The 9,816-nt window shown below is 38.4% G+C and overlaps 1 protein-coding gene across 3 annotated transcripts; it reads left to right on the top strand.

Annotated features, from left to right (window-relative positions):
• Positions 1–318: 318 nt before the first annotated feature.
• On the top strand, positions 319–9,021 carry LOC104590260 (transcription factor LHW-like). 3 transcript variants are annotated; one of them, XM_010248847.3, is made up of 10 exons: positions 319–1,001; positions 1,743–1,958; positions 2,098–2,179; positions 2,881–2,922; positions 3,013–3,072; positions 3,922–5,799; positions 5,915–6,016; positions 6,514–6,654; positions 6,743–6,868; positions 8,209–9,021. In XM_010248847.3, exons 1-10 carry the CDS (start codon positions 907–909, stop codon positions 8,383–8,385), a joined length of 2,919 nt encoding a protein of 972 aa, XP_010247149.1. In that variant the 5' UTR covers positions 319–906; the 3' UTR covers positions 8,386–9,021. The 3 variants fall into 3 exon arrangements, with proteins under 3 accessions (XP_010247149.1, XP_010247158.1, XP_010247165.1); XM_010248856.3 differs by having other exon boundaries at positions 332–1,001; positions 8,213–9,021; XM_010248863.3 differs by lacking the exon at positions 1,743–1,958 and having other exon boundaries at positions 332–1,001.
• Positions 9,022–9,816: the final 795 nt, after the last annotated feature.

Genomic DNA, 9,816 nt, shown 5'->3' with positions numbered 1-9,816 from the left:
CCGATCTCGGTATTATTCAAACTTAATCACGATTATCTCTTGATTAGATAATTTAAGAAATGGCTCTTCTCGTAATTTCATTCAAGTTCAAGGGTAATAATAGGTTACGTCAGCACGACAGTAACTAGCACTACCGTATTACGAGTTCGGCTTTTAACATCTCCTCTGACGGTCTGAAGCCTGAAATCTCCCACCAAACAGGTCCCAAAAACAAAAACGACAAAAATGATGGCATTATCGAAATTTCAAAATAAAGTGGGAGTACTTTCAATGAGATGTCGTGTTTCTGAGTTTGTGATTAAATAAAGCGCATTTTAGCACATTAGCATCTGAGAGAATCACTTGAACCAGAAAGCGAAGCTGCGAAGACGACCTCTCCAGCTTAGACTTAGAGAGAGAGAGAGAGAGAGAGAGAGACAGCAACAAGGAAGTTGGAAGCTTCAATCCTTTTCTTAAAAGGAAATCTTTTTTTTTTGATATTTCTTGCGTTTTAAATTCGTAATTTCCATCGTTGAGCTCCATGGTGAAGATCATGGCGAGCTACATGATTAGAGCTTGTGGCATAGTGTAGGCTTGCTGAGCCTGCTCTCTTATTTCCTTTGTAGTTTGGCGATTTTTCTTTATAGCTCCTTCTTCTTCTACTTTTCTTCTTTCCATTCTCTATATTCGGTTCTCCTTACTCGGATGGGATGCCGGAAAATGGTAGCTGGGAATTTGGAGCCGGCGAGGAAGAGGAGTGGTGGTTTGAGAACGAAACAAGCAGGAAGAGGATCGTGCCGTGGGAGTTAGACCGGAAAGAGGCCGCCGGATAATGTACTGGATCCGGCAGTGAGGTACTGTTCGTTGTTTCAGTTGCTTGCGTTAGTTGGTTCTTATATTAGAGATTTCGATTTTGCCGCTGGGGGGATGGGGCTTTTGTTGAAAGAAGCTCTGAAGTGTCTCTGCGGCGTGAATAGATGGTCGTATGCGGTTTTCTGGAAGATCGGCTGCCGGAATCCGACGTAAGTTGAGCTGCATTCCGTCTTTTCTTTTATTCTTTTTTATTTATTGATGTGAGCTTTGCTTTTTGTTTCTACTTTGATCAGTTAGGATTCCGGACAAAGCTGGTTTCTTTCTTTGTTTGTTTGTTTTGCTTTCTTTGTGTTGTTAGATTGATTCATCTTTACGTTACCTTGACAGGTTTGCTTTATTGATCACTGTTATTCCTTTTTTGCTTTGTAATCTGACGTCTTTTTCTTTTTTTTTTGGAATGTTATATTTGTTCTGTTTTGCCTTCGAGAATCTAAGTGAAAAAGTGGATTTAGATGAATCCGATGTGTTTGTACCTCGAATAAATTTGATTTCGACGAGCTAATCTATTCTTTGGGACTACTGTGAATGATGAATGATGAATGATTCCTTTTTTATTCTTTTAGTTGTCATTATCCGGTTTAAAATCTGAAAAGCTTGATTTTTCGGTTTAGAGGATGAAGCTTTCAAGCCCTAACCTTTTCTTTTGAAATTAATTTCCCCTTTTAAATTCTAAAATACTGTTATGGAATATAATAAAGTGGTTATGTTTATTCATGGTTAGATTGTAGTGCTGCTTCTCCTAGCGTTTTTTTCCCATCATCATAACACTTACTTGGAGTGTATTGTTTTTCTTTTCTTGTCATAAAAAAAGTGCCGTTTTTTTTTTTTCTGCTTTTTCTTTAATGATGCTTTTCTACTTGAGCTTGAGGGAAAAGGTTTTAATTTTGCAGGCTTTTGGTTTGGGAGGAATGTTATTACGAGCCTGCACGGCTTTCTGCTTTTCCAGGCATTTCTGGAAACGAGGGCACAGAACTACTCAGTAAGGAATGGGAAGGGCTTGGGAGTGCTTCGGAAGGTCAGCCCTCTCGGCCTCAAGTGGATGATAGAGTCTGTTCCCTCGTTAACAAGATGATAATTAATGGTCAGGTTCATGTTGTAGGGGAAGGGTAGGTGGGCTTTTTCATTTGTATTCTTTTTGGAGTTTATTAGAGTACTGTATGTTTAGTGCTTTTGCTTGCTGCCGGGGAAGATGAAATGACCAAGCAGTCTTAATAAGAGTTCCATACTTGTTTGTTTTTGTTTCAGAATTGTTGGAAGGGCTGCTTTTACAGGAGCTCATCTATGGATTCTTCCGGGAAACTGCTTGGGAGTAGCCCATCCATCGGAGGTACTACTTCAACTACTTTTTGGAACTGACTGAAGGATTTGCAAAATATTTCAACTTTTGTTGAGTAAAACCTGGTTGCTTAACTTATTTTTTAGAGAGTTGCATTTCAAGGTGCAAGTTTATGCAAAAACTGTGTGCTCAAGATCTTCAGGAAATCATGATTGTATTTTATTTTTCTATGATCATCATTTAGAAACCCACTTCCTCTTTGGTGGTTCAGCAGAGTCACTTGCATGAAAACCAGAGAGGAGCATATATGAAGAGAACATTTTCAATAGGCTTCTGGAATTAACTTTTGACTGTGATGTCACTGACTAGAGATAATGAGTGGTTTGGAATAGTTGCTTGCACTATTTCTGAAACTCCTGGCGTTTAAAATTCTAGATTCTATTCTATGAAAGTGAGCTGCATCATCAACAATGAAAATTGTGGCACATCGACTTTTTCCTCCATACTTCTCTGTTAGTGGACTGCTACCTAGATAGGGAGCTAAAAAGAGACGATTCAAAGATTTATAATATATCAATTTAGATCTAATAACCAGAGAGATTGAAATGATAACATACTAGATGATGGGAGAAAAGATTTGTAGTATCACACTTCATCATGCTGTCCATGTTGGTAGATTGGTGTAATCTATATCATTGTATCTAGGTTTTGAGGATAGGTGTCATGTAACATGTCTTTCCTTGTGCTTTTAGGTTATGGCTGAGGTTCACCATCAGTTTTTATCTGGCATGCAGGTATGACTGCTTCCTGCTTTCCCCCTTATCCTTTGTCTCTCACTCTCTCCAACTTACTCTGAATGTTGTTTTTTATTTGAACTTTTGCAGACAATTGCAGTTATTCCTGTACTTCCACATGGTGTTGTTCAACTTGGTTCCACCCTCACGGTAGTTCTTAAATCCATTTATTGAATACGAAATGAAAAATGAATCTCTGGGATGCTGAAGCCACTTTTATCATCATCTTTTTTTTTTTTTGCTGAGGATACTGTTTTCTCAATTTGCATGTTTAGTTAGTAATGAAATTATTTTCCCAGCTACATAAATAGTGGACTCTCACTTATTACACTGAACGTTCCAAACAATAGGAACCTTTGGATGGGTTGTAGTCTGAAATTTGTTACATGTTGGTGATCCTAGCCAGATTTTACACTGAACGTTCCAAACAATAGGAACCTTTGGATGGGTTGTAGTCTGAAATTTGTTACATGTTGGTGATCCTAGCCAGATTTTATTTTCTTTTTGTGTGCCACTAAAAATATTGTAATTTTATGAGAAGAAAAGAAAAAAAAAATCAAAGGGCTGCAATCTGTTAAGAAAAGGTCTGTAAGCTGTCCAATAGTGAAGATCATCTATGATTTATGCGGTTCTAGAAATGATGACCTTAAGGTTTCTTCTTTTTCTTTTAATGTCCCATCAAAGCTCCTATTTTATATCATCAATCAATGATATTTGGCAATTAAAAGCATGGGCCTAATAGTCATAGTGAGGAACAGTGCCACATTCTATGAAGGATATTAAGTTGTAGATGCATAGAGTATGCTCTTTCTGAGTTATATTCTGAATTTTGATGTCAATCTCTAAGCAACTTCACTGTCAGAAAATTGTGGTGCATGCTTCTCTGTTTTTCCTTTTTTCTTTTTTTTTTTTTCTTTTAATGTTCAGAGATTCATTGTTCAATTGTTAACTGCATAAAAGGCCCTCAGAGAACTTATGCATTTATTCCTGTTGCTTCAGATAATGGAGGATATGGAATTTGTAGATAGTGTGAAGAGCTTGTTCCTGCAATTAGGTGGTGTTCCTGGTGCACTTTTATCTGATAGCTACATGAAGCTTGATCCTGGAAAAAATATTGGAGCCATCACCTCTCTTGAAACCCATGTCTTGTCTGAACCAGCTAGGGGTTCATCATCTAAAATGGAAAAGTTCGCACCACTTAATGGTGACAACTGCAACCAACAGATAGCCATATCTCGGGCTTCAAAAATTGTTAGTCATCCATCTCACTCATTAAGTACACAAGCTCAGGATAACATGCAAGCTAATGCTTTACCATCACAAATACCCCTTACCATGATTTCTCCTGTGGCCAAATCTTTTAATGTCCTTGTCCAGTCAAACATTTTTCCATCATCGAATGCAGATCTTATTCTGAGAAGTCAACTAGAAACCAGAGCACTAGGTTCCCAAGTGATCCTCTCTAGTTCAGATGGAACATTAAATCAGCAGGCTTCTGCTTACTATACAAGATCTGGACCTCATCACAAACCTACTGGTGGCCAATCAGGTGTAACTGATAATGGTCTTACATTTTTGGAACAACAGATCCTGTCAAATAGTGGATTACTGGAGCCTGTAAACAACCGATCATCTGTGTCCAGTAACATTAGTTCACAGATAAGGATAAATGGAGATTTACCCCCTGATTCTCTGAAAGATTCTGTTGTTACCTCATTGCTTGGAGGACGTGAGTTACCTAATGCTGGATGTGGCCTGCAGACGCTAACATCAGTTCCATGTAGAAATGTTGACAGCAATTCCTCTTGCACACCTCAAGAGGGAATTGGTTTTCAGTTTGGTAATTCATCTAATACAGGTGTGGTTCTATCATCCAACCAGGCAAATCTATTGAATAGTGGTGAGGTGCTTCCTGGTGGTTCCCATCAAGGCCATTCCACTGTTGCTGTTGATAAACGTAGCAAAGCTGAACTCCCTGCAAGACTACAGGGAGTAGAGAATGATTTATTTCAAGCCCTTGATCTCCCAGCAGTCCATCCAGAGGAGAACCTTTCTAGGTCTGGGTCTACACCTGGTTTTCTTCAAGAGTGCTTGGTGAGTGGTCAGAAACATGATAAGAAAATCCCAACATCCCAAGGTACTGTTTTTGAAGATGTTTGTGTTCAACCTGCTTCAGGGGAGGACTTGTTCGATATCTTGGGTCTAGATTTTAAGAGCAAATTGGCATGTGGTAGTTGGAATGATTGTCTTATTAATGGATCAGATGCATCTTTATGGAGTTTTGGTACAGATTCTTCCGTGTGCATAACTGAGCTCGATGCTGGTTCTAATTTTTATTCAGTGAATGATGGGGTCTCACAGGGTGGAATCTTCTCTGAAACCAGGTCTGACCATCTGTTGGATGCTGTAGTATCAAAGGTTCATTCTTCTGCCAATCAAAATTCAGATGATAATGTGTCATGTCGGACAACATTGACAAAGATAAGTAACTCTTCAATCCCTACAGATTCCTCGTGCAGCAGGGTTGGTCTGCCTGATAAAACGAAAGTTGAAATGTTTGGTCTTCCTCCAACAGCTTCTAAATCAGAGATGGTGGGATCAAGCTCTTTTAAATCTGGATGTAGCAAGGATAATGCTGAGGAATCTCAAGTTAATTCCATGTATAGATCACCAATCAGTTTATGGGTTGAAGACAGTCGTAATTTAAAGCATGATAATAGTATTTCAACCGCACATTCTAAAAAGCCAGATGAATTAGTGAAACCAAATCGTAAAAGGCTTAGACCAGGGGAGAACCCTAGACCTAGGCCTAAAGATCGTCAAATGATCCAAGACCGTGTGAAAGAATTAAGGGAAATTGTACCAAATGGAACAAAGGTGACATGCTATTTTTTTTTTCTTTTGTTAAATAGTAAGCTTTTTCCAGCTCCATTATTGTTGCACTGTAGTTCTCACAGGTATTGACACTTTATCTTCTAACTTGGTTGAACAGTGTAGCATCGATGCTCTACTAGAACGCACCATCAAGCACATGCTTTTCTTGCAAAGTGTGACAAAGCATGCAGACAAGCTAAAACAAACTGGGGAGTCCAAGGTGTGTACGGTGTATTACTCATTGGTTAGATTTGCCATTTCTAACCATTTTTTTTTGTTTAGTTTGTCTTAATACGTAACTATTCCAGTTAAAAGCATCCAACATTTGATATTTTGTGTTTGAAATGCTGTTTCTAACAAATAAAGAACGGAAATAATGTTAGATGCCAAAAATAGAGGAATGTGCAGTTTAGAGTTTCTACAAGTGGAAGACATTTGTCAACAAGGAACATTGAATGCCACTTTTAGTAGCTCAAGGAAACTGAAATAATAATTGTTTACTTTTATGCCGTAAATTGTAATCCACGACATAAGTTGGTTTACAGCATTACATGCATGGTATGACAATGCCACTTTTTCTTACTTTGCCAGAAGTTGTTATCATATGATTCATTTTCTATTCACAAATGATATACATCATGATCGGAGTACCAAATTGCCAATAGCCAGTAGGAAGTATTTTGATATGGTATGTATTGTTCTTGCCTGATTGTACAGATTATCAACAAGGAAGGTGGTCTACTCTTGAAGGACAACTTTGAGGGAGGGGCAACATGGGCATTTGAAGTTGGTTCACAGTCTATGATCTGCCCAATCATTGTAGAGGACCTAAATCCACCTCGTCAAATGCTTGTCGAGGTAATGGCTATCACCGTCTTAGAAGATTTAGACTGGTGCCTTCTGAATTCAAAATTTGCATCTGATTTTTCTTTTCTTTTTCCTGCAGATGCTTTGTGAAGAACGAGGATTGTTTCTAGAGATAGCTGATATAATTAGAGGGTTGGGATTGACCATTCTGAAGGGGGTGATGGAGGCTCGAAATGACAAGGTCTGGGCACGCTTTGCAGTAGAGGTAAGATATTCTCAGTAGCCTTGACTGCATAATTTGTTATCTTCCCAGTTTGATACTTGTACATTATGAATTAGGTGCCCATTGTTCATTGTTGTGGTTTAGTGGGTCCTGTATCTTGCACTTGAACTGGCTAGACTTTTATAATGCAGACTTGTTGGATGCTAGTATGAGTCACAATTTGGTAGTTAGGTGAACATCATATGTTTTTGGGGTACATGTCCAAAACATTACCTGTATTTTTTATGGTCCTTGGACTGCACAAATGTATTCATGAAAATTATTTGTTAAAAAGCTATATTACAATTCTTTAGTACATGAAACATTAATACAAAAACCTACGTGTAGAAATGGTGGTAATATGGCACACACCAATTTTGATAAGGTCCCAATATCTTCATTTATATTGTTACTAGAGTAACTAAGAAGGGGGGGGGGGTCATTTCTGGTACTGAGGTGTGGTCATGTGAGACAGTGAGAGTAGATAATTACAAGGGGGTAGATGTGGGGAGGGCAGTTATATTGGGGAAATATATGGATGACCTTACAGGATAACTATTTCGATCATTTTTGACAATTGCAAATTTGCCTTGTTTTTTATTTTTTAGGGAAATTTATGGTTTGTTCCCCCTGAGAAATTTTTATTAGTTTTCTGAATGTATTTTTTATGAGGGGGTAATAAATGGAGAAGAATTGGGAGTCAATCCTTGTGGAGATTCTAGGAAAGTTGCTTCACTTGCATGGTAGTAATGGTTAAGTAGAGGGTAACTGTCTTTTCACATGAAATGTGCTTCATCTATCAAAATTGTGATCTTCCAAATTCCTGTATCCCAAGCCACAAAGACATGATACCAGAAGAACTTTGACCAGTCACCCCCTGCGTGAATTTTAATGAACCGCTGGATTGGTTACCATTTTTATGATACCTGTTGATTAGTTATTAGTTTTTCTGGTATAGTCAAGCCCATAACATTATATTCCTCAAGTTATCGAGTGAAATTATCGAGTCCAATCTGCTTATTGAAGTCATTGAAGTAGGTAATCCCTGCATCCGAAACCAAATTTTTTTCTGGTAAGTATACTGTTATGATCCATTTGTCCCATGTCGGTAGTATGGGATGCTAATGTGAGGTATCCCACATTGGTAGTATGGGATGCTGTTGTGGAGTATATATGTGCATGGGTTCCCTCCCTTTAACATCTAGCTTTTAGGGGTGAGTTCTCCCAAGGCACATAACATATACCAAGCAGTTCACATTGTCTTCTCCATCTTATGCTATTGTTGGTTTTCTTTTTTAATGATTGGCTATGCTAGGTGTATTCATTTTCTGCTTTCTGTACAGGCAGACAGGGATGTTACAAGGATGGAAATATTTCTTTCGCTGGTTAGCCTGCTAGAGCAAACCGTTAAAAGCGGTTCCACAGCAGTCAAAGGCATTGACAATGGCAATATAATGGTGCGGAACACTTTCCACCAAGCTTCCATTCCTGCAACTGGTCATGCCGATGGCCTGCAGTGAGCTTTCTCATACTATAGTTCTCTTGATTCCAGACATGTTGCGAGCGGGTTTGGTTTTTGTCTGCCATGACAAGCATGTCTCTCAGGTGGTTCTAACACATAGTCACTGACTAATATATTTAGCCTTTCGTGAACCCAACGCTAACCGACCTCTGAGGGAAGCAGCTGTTTAGGTTGGCCCAAGTTCCTCATCACTCGTCAGTATGAAGTGGGGCATAACTGTATGTGGATGGGATATTCAAAGGTTTTCAGACCCTGAAAAGTGAAGACTTACATCCATACTGGTAAAAGGTACCCCGAGGTTCTTGACTTGCGTAGTGGGTGCCTTTGTTGTTTTGCCTTTTTTTTTTTTCAATTTTATCCAGGAGTAAGGTAAACGGGAGAAGGGGTTGTTTTTCTTTCTTTCCTTTTTTTTTTTTCTGTTTTTTTCTTTTCAATGGAGGAAATGAGCGAATCCGAAGGTGTTTGATGTAGTTTTGGGGGAACAAACTTGTTATACGCTTGCTTGTAGGTGTGTGGTTATATAATGTAAAGAGGGAAAAGTGGGATATGAAATGAAGAAGAGATGAGGCCTGTATTTTATCAAAGCCTCGGCTCTCTAGTCTTTTAGGTGCCTTCAAAGGTTTTTCTTGGATCAGCATTAGCCTCTCTCTCTCTCTCTCTAATGTCTATAATGATTGATTGATCTACTAAGTGGGTGTTTTGTAGTGTGGATTAAAAATTGGTAGGTGTGGACTGATCCACATCACACCCTGTGAATTGGACCAGTTCACATCTACAAGGGCCCAAATCAACTCCGTGGTGAACAATGAAAATTATCTTAAAGAATTCATTATTTAATTATATACTTGCTCCTAATCCCAGAAATAAAAAATGTTTCTACCAAAAAAAAAAAACTTGCTGCGACTTTTAGATCTATTGGGTTAATCCATGTTTCCTACAAAATTATATTCCATGCTAATCAATTTCAGATCAGGTCCTCCTTGGAGAATTCTCACGGATTCAAGACTGCAGAAGGCTAATCTCCTCCTTTTCCTTGTTAGAGCTCAACTATACATCTTGTGCTGGTAATAGGGCAGCCCACGGGCTTGCCCACTTTGCTATTAGGCAAGACTGCTCCATGACTAGGTCGTTGGTTCCTGATTAAAAAAAAAAAAAAAAATCTGCCTTCTACGTTGCATTTATTCCTAGAATTCAAATAATGGATTATTGCTTATGAAGTCCTTTATTATATGAGAATATCAAGAAAAAGAGAGATGGATGGTTCATGCTAAAGATGTATAAATTCAAAGCTCATGATAGAGTGGAACGAAATTTCCTCCTAATGATTCCAAAGCTCTTGTGATTCTATGATAGAACTTTATAGGTTGATGCAACTTTGCAAAACCATTTTGGTGATCTTAAATGATATTCTTGAGAAATCCTTCACCCT

This window comes from Nelumbo nucifera, chromosome 6, assembly GCF_055504915.1.
Source record: "Nelumbo nucifera cultivar China Antique chromosome 6, China Antique-T2T, whole genome shotgun sequence".
Classification (NCBI taxonomy): domain Eukaryota; kingdom Viridiplantae; phylum Streptophyta; class Magnoliopsida; order Proteales; family Nelumbonaceae; genus Nelumbo; species Nelumbo nucifera.
This window is presented reverse-complemented; position numbering and strand designations above follow the sequence as displayed.

What these genes read in the sequence shown, in the direction of transcription:
- LOC104590260 (XM_010248847.3), top strand. Translation starts at nt 907, where the DNA reads ATGGGGCTTTTGTTGAAAGAAGCTCTGAAGTGTCTCTGCGGCGTGAAT. An exon ending in ATCGGCTGCCGGAATCCGAC is followed by an intron (nt 1,002 to 1,742) that starts GTAAGTTGAGCT and finishes TTAATTTTGCAG; the next exon opens with GCTTTTGGTTTGGGAGGAAT. An exon ending in AACTTGGTTCCACCCTCACG is followed by an intron (nt 3,073 to 3,921) that starts GTAGTTCTTAAA and finishes CTGTTGCTTCAG; the next exon opens with ATAATGGAGGATATGGAATT.